Source organism: Mustela lutreola, chromosome 8, assembly GCF_030435805.1.
Source record: "Mustela lutreola isolate mMusLut2 chromosome 8, mMusLut2.pri, whole genome shotgun sequence".
Lineage (NCBI taxonomy): Eukaryota > Metazoa > Chordata > Mammalia > Carnivora > Mustelidae > Mustela > Mustela lutreola.
The window spans coordinates 133,509,821-133,526,882 of NC_081297.1; the positions used below are offsets into that span (position 1 = coordinate 133,509,821).

General features: G+C 38.9%; 1 protein-coding gene across 1 annotated transcript in view; it reads right to left on the minus strand.

The window, feature by feature from the left end:
- C8H12orf42 (chromosome 8 C12orf42 homolog) overlaps window positions 1-17,062 on the minus strand; it is a 148,898-nt gene that overhangs the window by 77,650 nt on the left and 54,186 nt on the right. The window contains 1 exon segment of the mRNA XM_059186689.1: window positions 4,616-4,684. Coding sequence (XP_059042672.1) covers window positions 4,616-4,684 — 69 coding nt within the window.

Genomic DNA, 17,062 nt, shown 5'->3' on the forward strand with positions numbered 1-17,062 from the left:
GAGGAGGAAGGAGAGGAATGGAGAAAGAATGTCAAGCAAACTCCGTGCTGAGTGCAGAGCCCATCACAGGGCTCGATCTCATGATCTCGAGATCATGACCTCAGCCACAACCAAGAGCTGGATGCTTAACCCACTGAACAACCCAGGTGCCCCCATCAGCCATTGCTTGAGCTCACTGTCTTATTATGGCTTTATAAAAATTTCAATATCTGGTCAGAAAGTTTCCACATTTTATTCTTCATAACTCTCTCATTTACTCTTAGTCTTTTCTCTTTCATGCAATTTGTATGACCCACTCTAACTTCAGGAAAATTCCATGATAATCTTCTCACTCATTAGCATAGCATCTCTTCCTTTATTCAGACCCTCCTTTATATACACTTAAGTAATGCTTTATACTTTTATCCATATATGCTTTACAAATATTTTGTTATACCTATTCCAAAGTAAATTATAATTTTGGTTTTAATAATTTATAAGTTTTAATATTATGAAATAATTTTAGATTTTGAAGGTATATAATCAATATTATTTCCCCCCCAAAAATTTTTTTATATCTTTTTTTTCTTATATTTCATTGCTTTGGTCCCCAGGACATTTTTTAATAGAAACAATAATAGTAAACATTCTTATTTTCCCTTACTTTAATAGAAATGCTTCCGAAGGCTCCCTATTAAGTCTAATTATTTTTTCTGTAGTTTTTTATAGATTTTTTTCAAGTTAAGGAAGTTCCCTTCTATTCCCATTTTCATAAAAGAGGCTTTATTTCCCATAAATTAATGTTGACATATCCACTGGCATGGTTATATGATTCTACTCTGTAAGTCTCTTGCTATATATCTCATGAATTGATTTTTTCATAAGAAACTCTTCTAGTATCCCTAGAATAAATTCTACTTTATTATGATATATTTTATTGTATACATTACTGAATTTGATTTTGCTAGTATTTAATATAATAGTCTTCATAAATGAGATTAATCCATAGTATCCCATTTTATTTTAAAAGTTTTGCCAACTTCAAAAAAAAAATAACTTAGAAGAGGCTCTCCTTTTCCTCTATATAAGGATTATCTGACATTTGAAATTTTAATAACTCAGCCTCAAAACTCTTGGCCTGCTATTTTTGAGAAAATGGAAATTTCTGGATATTGATTCAATAGTGTGTTTTTAATTGTTCACTTAAGTTATTTATAGTATTGACTCCAGGTTTTATAAGTTTCCCTTGTATTAGTACTTACGTTTCTCTTTTCATCCATAATATTGTTTCTCCTTTTTTTTCCTTGATCCATCTTGGTTGGTTTATCTATTTTATACACTCCTTCCAATAGCAAGTTTTTGATTTTGTTAATTATCTCTAACTGTACTTTTTGGTTTCTATTTTGGTGACTTTTTCCTCTTACTTTGATTAGTTCCTTTTTCCTGCTTCCTTTGAATTCATTTTGTTGTTTGAGTAACTCCTCCTTAAATTGAATGCCTCACTCTCTATTGTTCAACCTTCATTTTTCTCTATGATAACTTTTAAAGTATAAGTCTACCTCTAAGAACCACTTTAGCTGCATCTCTCACTTTTAAAATTATTATCATTCCATTCTGAGTATTCTACTTTTCATCATTATTTCTTCTTTGGCTCATGAATCATTCCAGAGTAATTATTTTTAGAAACCATATTTTGGGTCGTATTGTTATTATTTCTACGGCAGATACTGTTAGGCACCTACCCCCACATCCATTCTCCTCTCATCCTCTATGTTGGAACCCTAGTTTGAGGTTATGATGTGCCCAGTAAGCGGACATTTCCCTGTCCCTCTTGCAGCAAGGTCTGACCATGAGACTAAGTTCTAACTACCGAGATACTAAGTACTAAGCATCTCAAGCTTAGCATTCTTCAAATGCAACCACTGATGGTCTCCCTCAAAAACCTATTCTCAAGATTCCCACCACCTCCACCACAATCCATCCCAGGTTTTAGGCCAAAAGTCCAAAACTCTTCCTTGATTTTTCTTCACACCCCATATTCAATTCATTATGATAGCCTTTCAGTTCCATCTCCAAAATATTTCTGAAGTCTGACTACCTCCTCCAACTCATTCAGCTGCTACAAACCTAGTCCTAGCCACTGTCTCCCCTCTCTGATACAATCCAAGAATTTCTTAATGGGACTCAAGGTCTCTTATTTCCCAAAAATTCATCCTGCATATAGTACCTACTGAACCTATTCAAGAATAAATCAGATCATTTCATCTCCTGCTATAAAATAAACTCTCATTACAGGTTGTGCCTTGCATGTAGAAGACAAAGTCCTTTCACTGGCCAGGAGGCCCTCTGTGCTCTGGCCCCTGCCACTGCTCCATCCACTCCAGTCTCCACTCCAGTGCAGTCACATTCTGTCCACTCTTCAGTGTTCTAAACCCAATCTGTCTCAGTCTGTCCTTTCTGCTTGGAATAGTTTGCCTCCAAGAACTTTCTGTGAACCAGAATGTTACCTGGGTGTCTCTTTCTCACAGCTCTGGACTAGATTCAAATATCACCTCTTTACATAGGACTCCCCAGACCACTGTACCCTAACTAAGGCCATATACTCCTGCCACCCACATCATCTTTGACCTGATTAATTCTATTTATCTTCTTCACAGCGTTGCAGTTTTCACTACCTGCAATTACTGTTTTGTTTTTTAATTATCCATTATTTATATTCCTCATTATATGACAGGCTCCTGGAAGGCAAAGAGTTTTTCTTTACTGCTGCTTTCAGAAGAGCCTTCTGACCAACATAGGTGGTCAGTAAATCTAATATACCATGCATGGAATTAGAAAATATACACATACAAATAGAGATCATTCAATATGTAATATATGTAATATATGGCAATATATTAGATATGATATCTAATGCTATATGAGATATGTTATATGTAGTATATGATGTACAAGATATAATATACAATTTATACTATATAATATGCAATAAAGTGTATAGTAGTCAGTATAATAAAACAATGACAAATAACACAGAAGTCTTTAGAAGATACACATCTCAAAATCTCTTAGTCCTCTTCTATAATTCCTCCAAAGTCACACAAATGCAGAAAGAGAAGGGGAAGGAAAAGAAAACAGAGAAAGAAAAAAAGGGGACAAAACAATTTGAAAGAGGATCCAGCTATGTCAACCTCCTGATCTCATGTAGGCCTGCACTTGCTTCCTGGTGCTCACTTAAGCTGTAGGAAGAAGAGCGCGCTAGGCACCCAGGTGGCACCGTCTATAAGCTTGAGAAGGGCTCTACCTCTATAGTATAAGCTAATTAGCAATCTCCAATCCTCTCTATGATGTGTGTCACTCCTTGTCAAGTGAATGGGCCTGTGATCCCCTTCCACAAAGCTTTGCCTTCTTAGAGCCTTAAAATACTAGTGGTGAAATAGAGGGACTTCATTGGGGTCTGTTTCCTCCTAAACACAGTCCATGCTGAAAGTCATGGAATCCTCTGGTTAATTCTTAAGAGGTTCTTGAAGCCCAAATGGAAAAATGACTGGTAGAAGCGCATATTTCAGACACCTTATTTAGATACATTCTGTGCTTTAGTGGTATATAAGAACAGTTAGAAAACCAGGTCACATTTTTGCAACTAGGTCATGTTTCTCCTCTTCCTACAGTTGGCCTTCTTCTTTACTCTTAGAATATGATTTTTCACATCTCTTGATTTCTTCTCTTGAATATTTGCAGTTATCATATGCTACTTCTCCACAAGTAGTAATTTGGAGCAATCCTGCTTCCCAAATTTTGGAAAGCAGAAACTCTGGAAGACATAATTAGCATGGCCCTCTCCACACATGCTTGGGACTTTGTGATTTCCTCAGTGTCAGTGAGCTGTGTGGTCCTCTCCAAAGGGCTTTGCCATTCTGGTGTGGTAAATAGTAAGGAAATGAAGGCAATTAGAGCCCTTTGGATGTAAATTTAAGTGTTGGTTGAAAGGTTTTTTTCTTTCCAGATCCTACTTTTGTCCACAGAGCTCTGGTGGGAGGAACCTGGGAAGTTCCCACAGCTCCATGACAACTGGACAGGTCAGCCATGGCGACCATCTCCATGTGCACATTGCAGTCATTTATAGACATGCATTTGCATGCTGTAGCAACAAACACTGTGGCTCTCACCAACAGGACGTCATTAGCATATAACATGAGATATGTTATATGGGTAGAATATGGGATGGGGGAGAACATGACAAACATGTCAGTCTTTCACTTGATGAACTCAGTCGTTTCTTGTTATTGATTATATTAGATGGCATTATTGTCCCAGTTTCTGTACATTGTGCCACACACAAGCACTGCACACACACCTAATGTGCGGTGACTTCTACTATTGCTTATCCAATGAATAAGTTATTTTCTCAGTTACATATCCGCATAGAAAAGATAAAAATGTACTATAAATCTCAGAGATCCAAAACTCCATAGGATATGTCTTTTAATGTTCTCCTTATTTTGAAATTTAAAAGAAAATCTTTCCCAGTTATAAGGTAAAAGCAAAATACAAATTTTCTTATGCATCCAGCAACTGAAACCAAAACAATTCCACTATGGACACCATTTTGCATAGCACCACTCTACTTACTCACATTTGCATGGGATATGTTCCTCTCCCATAGGGTTGCAGGTCTCACAATGGAAATGTAGCGAGAGGATTTCTGAAAGGTTTGAAACAAGGCCTTAGTATCACACCAGTAATTCTCACAAAGATATATTTCCATTCTTGTGATAATTTTTAGGGACACTAGAAGCTAATTCACTTGAACAATGGCTCTTCATTCATTGAGTACCTGATATCTTCCAGAACACTGTGCTAGGTGTTGGGGGAACAACAGTGAATCCTGACAGACACGATTCCTACCTTCAAGGTCCAGAAGAAAACACAGGCATTAGCTAAAGTATCATACCAAAAAATGCAAAATCTCAACTGGAACAAATGTTATGAATGAGAGAAATGAAGTATTTTGAGAACCTTGTAATATAGTAGGATGAAATAGATTTAAACATTTATATCCTTTGCCATGTGGCTTTGAAGTCCTCCCCACCTGAGTAAATGAAGTGTTTCCTTGTCCCATTGATGTTGAGCTAGGCCCCATGACTTGCTTTAGCCAGTGACATGTTCACACATGACAGGAGCAGAAGCTTTAAATGTACACACAGGGTTTGCCTTGGTCTCTTATGTTTCCATCTTAGCTAGGAGAAAACAAACAAACAAACACACAAAAACATGCCCCAAGTAGTCACTGGTCCCAGAACAAGGAGACAAATCTAATAGACTAGACCCATGGCCTTAAGCCAGTCCCTGCTGAGCATAGCAGAGCCATGGCCAACAAGCAGATCAGAGAACATAAATAAGAAACAAATGCTGCTTGTTGAAAACCACTGATTTTGGAGTTGTTTGCTGTGCAGAATTATCATAGCAGAAACCTGACTGATACAAATATACAATTCCTACCATAGGTCCATTTGGGGGTCACCCTGAGGATGTGCCGATGGTATAGAATCCTGGAACTTTGATACTAAAATATCAAACCTCGGTAAGATAATGTCAGGATTTATTTTCATACTTCTGCTTTTCAATTTGATATATTCTATTTGTTTATTTAGTCACAACCTTCAGGTCCTTGAACTTTTATTGTTTAATAATTGCTAAAATCATGCCTCAGCTTCTCATTGACCTGCAAAGCCTGTTGTCATGAAGACAATATCCTAACAGATCTATGACCAGGCTACAAGCATATGTCCAGACACCAGGAAAACAATTAGTCTACTACATGATTTCCCTGAGGAAGTTAAAGAGTCTAAGGTAGAATTAGTACTCAGAGAACCACACAAATTAAGGCGAAAGTTCAGTGACCCTAAATATTATGAGGGACAGACACATGGAGTACAGACATAGGTGCAGCCAAGGACTATAGATGATGCAGACTCAGCTGATGGAAACAGAACCCCAAAAAGAGACAAAACTGGGAGAGACAGGGGTGTCTCTGAGATCAAAATACCAAAACAAAAGGACTGTGGCAAGAGAAGTAGAAGTTTCCAGATGGAAGAATAAAGAAAAAAGATCCAAAGAAGAGTGGGGAGCATAACAAGATTTCAGAGTGCTGACACTGAGCGACTAAGTATACCACCCTGGTGCTACCTGACAAGTGCATTGGGGCATTGAGTCACCCTTGTTTTCTTCCCACAACACCAGGAAATGTGTGTGCAATACAATATCCCTGACATCAAATCCATGCCAAGCACATGGTAAGCATCCAATCAATAGTTTTAAAGAATGTAGGTGGACTGACTCATGATACCAAAAAAGAGTCACAGAGCATAAGAACTGGAAGGAATACTACATCACCAACATTCCTATTAGATACTGCTCAGTCCACACCAGCATGTAGCAACCAGCCAGTGACCAAATTTTAGCACCTGGGTTCTGTGCTCAAGCCCATACATAATCCTCTGTTCTGTTGTCAGCACACAAATGGCCCTCAAAACCCAGCTGTCAAGTTTGATTTGGAAAGCAACTCCACATCTGTGAGAAAGGGAAGGGGTCTCACTTACAAAACAAGAATCGGCCCGTCTCCATGATGTGGACCTCAGTTCTCTTCCTCAATGGACCTTCCGCCATGCACTCCAACCATGTATCTTCACATATCTGATTGTCTTCTGGAAAGTAATTCTTGTCTAGGGCAATTAGCAGCATGCACTGAATGCTTTCCCAAGTGACACTGCTGTGACATATTTCAATGCAGATTTCTCAGGGCTACTGCCTGAGTTATTCAGATTGTGGATAACACATTCCACATCATTCAGAGTGCAAAGCAAACAATACCTCCTCAAGTTGTTCAGTGCACCACCTGAACGCCTGTATACAAAAATCCTGAGACTTTTGCTGTCCAAACAATAAGGCTTTATGATAGCCAATAGTCCAAGGGAATGATGTTTATTCTGACTATTCCATTTTATAGGAGATTCTTTCTGAAGGGTAAAGACATAGGTAAGCAGAAAGAATCAGGGGTTGGGGTTTTCTGATTTCTTAGAAAAGCTTTATCTTGAACTTTAAAGCAAGCCTATACTGCAGGTAGAATTTCTTTGTAAACAAAAACAAAAACAAAAAAAACTATTGTAATCAACAAGCAAAAAAAAATGTCTTGGAAGAATAAAGGAGCTGGGATATTCATTGCCAGTCATTAACCTGATTTTCTAATGAATATGGCATTAGGCATTCATTAACAATCATTTGTGTTTATGTTGAACAGTGGATGTATAATGAAGGTTGGTAAATGAAAGCAAAATTAAACCAGGGAATTTTGGACACTTATAAAGCAATTAACTTGTTTGGCAGTAATTACACATTGAAAGCTAAATCAAGTGCATTTAGAAAGCCACAAGAGTCGCCACATAAACCAGAGGTGCTTTGCTCTAAAATAATAGGAAAACCTCTCTTTCTTTCAAAATGAAAGAGAAAGGCAAAAGTATGGTATAAATGACAAACGAGGCCCAGGTCTAATGAAAAGAAATACGGTTACGGCCTGTATGTTAGGGAAGAGGCAAGTTACTGAAAAATAGGACAGCTCAGCTAATTAAAAGAAGGAAAGAAAGAAAACCTTTTTGTGACAACAATGATGTGAAAACAGGTGGTATGGGCTGGAGAGTTCAAGTTTTCTGTTTGTGCACACAGGCATGAACATACATGCGTGTGCGCGTGCACACACACACACACACACAGAGTCGACATATTTGAACTACCTCTTAGATATGTGAATCCGCAATCAGGTTTTTGGACAGCACTGCATCTCAGGAGTTACGGAGGCTCTGCCACTGACAATTTTTGCAATTTGATTCCTCCTAGTATTTGACTATAGTCCTTTATTCATTTTAACACTTGGCATTTTTAAACACATCCAGGGGAAAGAGCAGAATGAGGTGTGATGAAAGAAAGTCCCAGGGAAGAATCAGTACTGAACTATGAGGAAGCAAATGAAGTGAACTTGAGATTCCATGTGACTACAATACTCATAACCAGAAACTTAGCTCCAAAATTATTAAAAAATCCAAGAAACCTTTCAAGATGAATTTTCTCAAGAGTTTTCCAGCCTACCAGAGTGAGCCAATATACACTACAGAGGTATTGTTTGGTTTTTTTGCATATTTTTGTCTTCCCTTGGCTGGAGAAGCTAGTCTTCAGGCAAGCCTAAAGGTCCTGGCCAAAGGACAGAGCTTTCCAAACTGGAAGTTAAGCATTTTCCTCTGAAAATGTGAAGATTCATGGACCCTTCCCGTATGACAAATATCTTCACAAATAGGGTTTGTGGGTGCTTAAGGGTTAGTAACCAAAAGAAAGGTTCCCAGGGGGATCTATAAAGGGCAGCTGGCTTTGTGGAAACATTTGCAAAGTGCTCGGGGATCAACTATGCTAAAAGCAAATACTTGCTTTTCCTTGAGATTGGAAGAGAAAATGGAAACCAAGAGAGAACTCTGAAATCCTCACTTAGGTCATTTAACTGCTACTAAAAAAAAAAAAAAAAAAAAAAAATTTACATTTGCCATGATGGGGTGTGAGCATTTCTTTATAGAAATAGGGAAATAGAAATGTGGAGCCTTCAGGCAATTTACAAAACACAAAATGTTGCCCTCTCTTCACCGATACATCCCCATGACAGGGTTTGATGGAGCTGCAAATGCACCTGGATTTCAGCCTCCATTTATCCTTTTGGCTTAGAACCCTTGCTAAGGGTACATGCTTTCAACCTAACATGGTGGCCCCAAAGCTGGAGGCTTCAGCTGGGGTACATAGTACCCCACATGGGTGAACCTAGAGACTAGACTCCAGAGAGATAGTGACATGGAAAGAAAAGCTGTGGGTGTAGCACACACTACTTTTAGCAGTTCAACCTTGAGTATTAAACAAGAGATGAGACAGAAGCCAGACAGGTCAGCAGGGTCAAGTGTTGACTTCCCCTCACCCTCTAAATAATTAGAGAAACCTGAGAAAGCTCAAATAGTGGAAGAGGGTGTGAGTCAAGGAAGTAGGCTTAGGACACACAATAGTCAACTTTAAATTCAAAAGCATCAGTTTCTCATTCTAATCCTCTCTTCAAGGAAAACAAAATCATGTGGGATTAAAAGATTCTTTGCATCTAAGACACAAACCTGATTCCTCTCAAAATGAGCACTAAGACTCAAACTTGAACAAAATAACCCACTCTTTCTCTAGGTCTTGATTATAAAATTGATTCTTCAGTTCCTCTGATTTCAGAACCCTAAGAATAACAAATAACTACCTAGTAATTATCAAAATGGACTTTCCCATTATCAAAATGGGAAAATGGATTTTTAACCCACATATTTATATGGTTATTGCTTTTTATTAAACTGTAACTTGTAGATGAGCTTCCTATCAGCATTAATATGCATGATAAATTGTTCATAACCAAAAACTGCATATTCTTTCTGTCAACACCTCTTGTTAATGGTTTCCTAACAGATAGTACTAGATATACAACTGCCGGCAGTTCTTTTCTTCTGGTAGCTGGAGAATCCAAGAGACAAACCAGTTATATTTTTTGTGGCCAAATATTAGCAACTTCATCATAAATCTAAGGTCCTCATTTTTCTTTGAGTACAAAAAAACATAGTGAAGTCTTAAAAACACTAACCTCCACCATAATTATCATGCATAAGAAGAGTTAGAGTTTTAGCTAGTTGTATGCTTTATCTTTTATTGTGGGTCTCATTTCAGAAGACTCATTGAATTTTTAGGAACCCGCCAGTCTAGTCAAAGAAATCACAAATCCTTAACTAACATATGCTAACTTTTCTTTGAGGAACAAAAGAAGCATCTTTGTTTGTTCCTCACCAGCAAACACCAAGCCATTTAAAAGGAGTCTTTTCAGTGGCAATGTTAGCAGGGAAATTCAATTGTATTTAATTAAGTTCTTCCCCCCAAAACTGCGCACAGAAGCACCAAAGAGGTTATCAGAGGTCAGATGCCTGTCATGACTTTCTGACCCTCCCAAAATGCAAAATAAAAGATAGCGGTATCCCTGCTGGTAAGATGGGCTTCCACATTTGTGTCTCTCTCTTTCTGCTTTAATTTAATACCAATCAGCACAATATGGCTGCTTTTTTCTGAACAATAGGACAGGCAGAAGTTGGATTTACAGCGCTGCAAGGGGAAGATGGGAGACAAGAGAGGCTCACTATGGCTTTTAAGGTTCAATAAGAACATCACTGTGTTACCCATAATAAAAAACTTGAAAATCTACTTAATATTCATTGTGGTCAGAAACGGACAGATGTGCACTTCTGATATGTCATGAATTATCTTCAATTGCCAACTTTCTTACAGAGCCTATCTAAAAATGATATTTAGAGGAATAAGATTTCTCCACTACCAAGAAGAAAATGATCACTCTCATGCATTTAGAAGCTCCTTGATTTTAAAAGAGTAAAAGTATTTATAGAGCAATCCTTACTTTCCAAATTTCACCATTTTCACAACCTTTCAATGAGCAAACACACTGACATGGTCAGAAGTACTAGCTGTGCTTCATGAAACCAGAGAAAAGCTAATTAACCAAAATTTTATTTAGCGTCTTGTATATGTAATTATAAATGAGCTCCGGACATGGAACTTACTTCCTGAGACTTTTCCTGTTTAGGAAATTGCATTCCTCAGTGACAGTGTTGGGAGAATATTAGAATCTGGAGCCCAGAAGACATCCTCAAAACCATTTAATCCAACATCCTCGCTGACATCTGAATCCCCCAGGACTACTGCCATCTTGTCATCCAGCATGTAGTATTGGCAGGGAGGCAACCTTTTCATAAGCACAGAGTGAAAACTTAGACAAAAGGAGCCTTAATTTTGAGATCAAGAGCCCCCAGTTTTAATCCTGGTTCTGTAGCCAACTTGGGATTTCAAGTAACTCATTTAATTTCTCTGTACTTGTGTAAATAAAAGGTAGAAATATTTTTGTGCCTATTGCTGAGTGTCCATCATTGTGTTCAAATGTGTGTGCTATAAATTTTTTCCTGTAGAGCTGTTTGGTCAGAAGAGTAAATCCCCTCCAACCTGAACATCAACTCAGATCAATTGGTATTGGCTGCCTGGAATGTTATCAGGACATTGAGTTTTTCCAGGTTTCTAGAGAAAGAGCACCATGACTGATTGCATGATTCTGAACAGCACAGCCAAGTCCCATGTGGATGAGGAATGTATGCCTCTATTTACCATCTTTGTTCTAGATAATGCCTAGAGAAGAGCTGCAAGAAGAACATTTGGGGCTGTAACATTGTCCAGCAAGTACAGCTGGAAGACTGGCACCACTGACAATTACTTCCAGAGAGGATCTCACCATAGGGATCAGAGCAACCTTTGTCTGGCAAATCTGGTTAAAAGTAGAAGACTCTCTAAACTCACATCCATTCACTGTCTTAGAAGTTAAGCACTAGGTTAAGGAAAAAGAGGGATCAGCTCTTACTGAGTACATCTCAACAACCCTGCAGAGTAGGTATTATGCTCTCTCTTCAGATGAGAGATTGGCTGACTGTCCCAAGGATACTCAGCTACTAAATAAGGGATTTGCACTAAAATCTCTCCTCAAAATACCTCTAAATATACCCCCAGGAGCTTTCACTAATATCTTAATTCCTTTCAAGATGGAAGAACAACAAAAGACCATGCTGTGGTTCCCAACCTCTCTCGTCCGTTCTATTGAACATTCGATTGAACACTGGCAGATTCATTTACCAGTCTTATCCATGATACAAGCTCGTATGCAACTAATCAACTCTCTGTGTACCTAAAAAATCATCACTCTTTTATAGCAATAACACTCTTCTAAGAGGGATATATGTTTAACCCTATTAATCTTTCTCAATAAGCACACATTTTAAAAGCAGGAATGATCAAGGAGGACTTACTGTCAATTTGATTACACAAAACTATAGCAATATATTCTTTAGAGAACCCTCTATTCTTTTCTCCCATTTGATAGTATCATCAGGTACTATAAAATACAGAAATTATCCAAAAATAAAATTACAGAAAGTAAATTTACGATATGGACAATTAGAAAGTGATAAAGATAAGGGGAGAGAGAGAAAAAGGACATAAAACTGATCGTTTGAGGGGCACCTGGGTGGCTCAGTTAGTTAAGCATCGGATCTTGGTCATGATCTCATGGGTCATGAGGTCAAGCCCCAAGTCAGGCTCCATGCTCCGTGGGGAGTCTGCTTGTTTCTCTTCCTCCCCCTTCTTCCCCTCCCCTCAAATAAATGAATAAATAAAATCATAAAAAAAAAAAACCCTGATCATTTGAATTCCATCCACTGCTCCTACTCGTATAAATACAGGTCATAAGAGAGCCCAGTATTATTTCTCCTGATAATGGGTTGAGTGATCAGGGCAATGAGCCCTCACAACTAACTAGGGTGCTCTGAGTTTGTAGAGCATAATTAAGTAAGATGACACATAAACACAGGGGCCACAACTGGACTTGTTACCAAGGCAGCAAACACCATCTGATACCCCAGCCTTATAAATCACATGTTCTGGAACTCTTTCTGTTCACTAACATTTTAACTAGGTCCAAATTCTTAACCTTTGAATGAGCACAAGCAAAATGTCATATTTCAAAATCAAAATGAGAAATGCATTGAACACAGCCAAGCCCTGTTTTATTAACAGCCTTTCAATTAAACACTAAGATTATTTTACCTCAACTATACAGTAATAACCAAATAAATATCATTGTGATACAAACACACTCTGTAGTGTTTATCAGATAAACTGGAACAAAATTTGAGAGATACCAATCTCTATATCAAAAGAGTGAACTTGGCTTTTCTTTTCACAGGAGAGGCTGAGTCGTATGTGAGGCGGGTAAAACATGGGCTCTGGAGCCTGACATGTTTCATTTGTCTCTTCCTTCCTTTCTAGCTCTGTGACCTCCAATGACTAATAACAAAAGCAAAGCAAACATTTATCAAACACCTACACCTACATGTGCCAGGCATCCACATGCGTTAGCTCTTTGACTCACAAGTTAAAGTTTATTTGAGAAAGAAACTTTTTTTAACAATCTGAGAGAATGCCAATCTTCACCAAATAGGAGCACCAAATATACAAGGACAGTGGAGACCTCTGAATGTCAGACCACATGGGTCTGTAAGAGGTAATGGATTTGAGTAAAGGATCACTTCATGATTTCAACCCCAGCAGCCCAGCAGACCTGTATATACTTGGTTTCAGCTGAAGAAGAGCTGCACGGCCAGCAATGAGAGTAGCCTAGGGTACCACGATGTTCATGGTGATAAAGATGGCCACGAACAAGCCTACTCTGGCGAGGTAGGTAGCCCTGTACCCTGAATGGGGTATAGGCTTTCTCTGGGGGGGTGGGGGATATTTTATGGAAACCAAAAGAAACAATAAAAAATATATATTTAGAAGGGTGTAATTGTTTATATTATAAATCCAAGCATGCCTGTCGAAAACTTCTTGGCATCAGAGACCCCTTTCTTTTCTTGCGGATTCTGGTCAAGTCAATGAAATTAATACATTTTGTAACAAAATATTCACATTGTCTCACGTGTCCTTTAAACCACTCAACCCTGCTACTGGGAGGAAGCCACAGTCTGAGACATCAGAGCCATTAGGTGACTTCTTTTTAACAGCCTCCCTTTCTCCCAGCACTGTCTGGGGAATGTAGGGTCAGCCCAGGGGAGGCTCAGCCAACTATCTCTTGCCAGCATTTTCTAGACAGTGAAGCAGGCCTCCCATCAGGAGAGCTCTCTTCTCTGGTAAAAGGTGATGTTGTGGGTTCTAATCCCAGACCCTCTGAATGCAAAGCTTTGCCTCTCCCGCCACACTCCCCTAATGCTGGCCCATGAATCAGTTAATATAGGCTCTGGCACATAACAAGCAGAGAGTAGATGTAGCTCTTTGCTTTTTTATTTTTAAGACAGCTGCTGAATAATCTTCTGCAAAATATCATGACAGTCTGTGACTCATACTTTACAGTAACATATGCTTTCAGAGTTTAATTTGGTTTTGAACAGGATTAAATGTGCTGAAAATCAGACCACAAGATTTTCATAATGAGGGACAGAACACAATAGTCACCTTACGTGAAGAGCAATTATTTAACATGAATTCACGAATTGCTTGATGGTGTTTTCTTGTGGAGACAGGCACAGCTGTTACACTGAGAAAGTGCCAAATTTTATTCAATCTCCCCCACCGCCCCCGTTTCCAGGAAGAGAAAACCCCTCTGCCTTCTCTTGCAAGTGTCCTCATTCTCCGATGGGTCCCAATGATTTAGCAGTGATTCCTAAGGCACCTTTGTCTTCATTTGAAAATGTTTGTTCCTGGCCTTTTTGCAACTGAGTGCATATGCATGTGTGTGGTGGGGTATCATTTTGGCTGCTGGTTTTTTTAGTAATAAAAATGTGTGTTATTCCATGAAGACATGTGCATTTTATACATAATACAGAAGTTGACATAAAAACAGTGTAGAAAAAGAGTTTGACTCCCAGAATTTTTCAGTTGGTCTGAAATGCTGGGCAAGCCCTCAAGATCTGAGAGATCATTCTATGAACCGAAGGCTTAGTGCATTTCAGGGGACAACAAGCAGCCAACCCTGGGCTGAGCTCAACATATTAGGACAATTTTCTTGAGAGACTGAAAATCCAGTGGTAGCCAGAAAACATTTCTGCAATGAGGTTTGAGGTTGGTTATCTTCAACGGGGCTATGCAGGGATAATAAATTCATGGGGACAAGACATTTTCTTAACATTGAAGAAAGCATTGCAGTGGCCCACTACCAAAAAGGGGCAAGTTTATTCATATATGTGCTGTGTTTACTGATGTATGCAGGGAGTTGAAACAATTTGTCTTCCAAGACAGTGAAGACATTTTTTTCTCTGAAGTAACTTACAAACATTCTATCGCTCTATAAAAAGAATCTACTGTTCCATACTTTGCATGATTCCAATTTTGTTTTCTTTCATATTAGTGACCTTGAGAATTGTTCCAAAATTCTTCACCTCTGTTTTAGCCTTCCATATCCAGTATGCTGTGTTTCAAAGCTACATCACTAATGAGTCAATTATTTGTTTTCACAGTACTTACACAAAAGATATTACAACTAGTATGTGCAAGGACAAAGGTTGGTTTCTAAGGTTGATGTTATTTTACTAAGAGAAAGGGCCTCTCCTTCCCCCACTCTCCAACTCATGCTTGGTAACTCTATCTTCCTTCTAAGCAAAAGCCACCTGAATGCTTAGCTCAAGAACAGTTCTTTTGAATAAACAAATCCCTCTCCTAAATATCTAGGAGAAAGTCAACCTTAAACATAAGCCAAAAAGAATAACATAACCATAACTTCTCTCTTCTATCCTGACATGTGACCATACCTGAGGAGGTTGAATGGGAAAGTCCCCTAACTTAACTGTGGCCCAGTCCATGTGTTGTAAGTGACCCAGATCAGAGCCAACCTAATTATCTTGAAGCACTAACGGGTCTCTCTGCCTCTTATCTCTCTCTTCTCCCCTCCTCCAATCCATCTCCCCAGTCGACTGGATTGATCTTCCTAAAGACTAGTTAGCCTTCACATTATTTTCCCCTGTAAGAAATCACCAAAGTTTCTCCACACTCTTTTGTTTGACACTGAAGAACCTCTGTCCCTTTATCCAAGCTATGGTTCTAGCCAGAGCCACCATTTTCCCCTGCACACAACCCCAGGTCCCCCTTCCACCCACCTCACTGTTTGCACCATGCTTCACGCTTTCCAGTGCACAGCAACATTCATAGTCTACCCTTAGTCTATCTAGGACCCCGCTGTGGTGATCTAAGAGTCCACTAGTGACCTTTAGCGTTTTGAGAAGAGAGACTGTTTTGCTTGTTCTTTAATCTCCTCTGTAACTAAGAATGTCTCATTCTGGGTAGATGCTTACAAAAGATTTACTGTGTGATAAATGGACTGATGCAGAGATGGATAGAAGGAAACATGGCAGACTGATGGGTGGGTGGGAGGGTAAGGAATGAATAGGTAAATGGATGGATGGATGAATCAGTGGTTAGATGAATGAAAGTGTATCTAATACGGGAGATCAAAGTAAGAGAAACAACATCTAATAAAGTCACTAGACATTAATTTTCTGGAAAAGAACATCAACTGAACCCTGATTCTAGTCTAGTACAACTTTGTTGTCAATGACATTTCTAAAAGATAACTTTGCTTCCCTGTCTTACAGCCTAGAGCTGTTTGGAATCGTCATTAATTTCTATACTTAGCATGGGAGTGGCATTTAAATTAATCTCAGCCCAGATCTATTTCTAAAGTACTACCTAGCCAAATCCTCCTTTCACTGACTGGGAAAATATTTTGTTTTCTCAATACAACAATCTTCCATCTGAAAATTTCTATAATAATCAACATGGGTCTCTGAGTTTCCAAAATAATGATGGTAAAAGCCTGATGTCAGCAGGCATGTACTTTTCTTAGATAAGGGTACACAGCCTTCATTTAAACCTAGAGACTCTTAGACAACACACAGTGCTACCAGGATCATTTGATCTCCATCAAGCAGCAGATGACAAGCAGCTACTTGGATACAGCAGGAGGATCTGGCATAAACCAGTTATTTACCACAGACAAAACTCATGATTTATAGCCAACTGCCAAGCGGGATGCAGGAACACTTTTTAAAACTTTTAAGAAGTTTTAAGTTTTAAGAACTTTTAAGAAGCTTGGTTTTTTCTTTTCTTTTCTTTATTTATTTGACAGAGAGAAAGAGACCACAAGCCGGGGTGGGGGCTGGGGGGAGCACAGCAGGCAGAGGGAGAGGGAGAAGCAGACTCCCCACTGAGCAGAGAGCCTGATGTGGGGCTCGATCCCAGGACCCTGGGATCATGACCCAAGCTGAAAGTAGACATTTAATAGACTGAGCCACCCAGGAGCCCCAAGAAGATCGTTTTCTGTATGCCACATTCTATTACGTTTTTTGTTGGCTTTTTAGTTTTGGGTTTGGGGGGT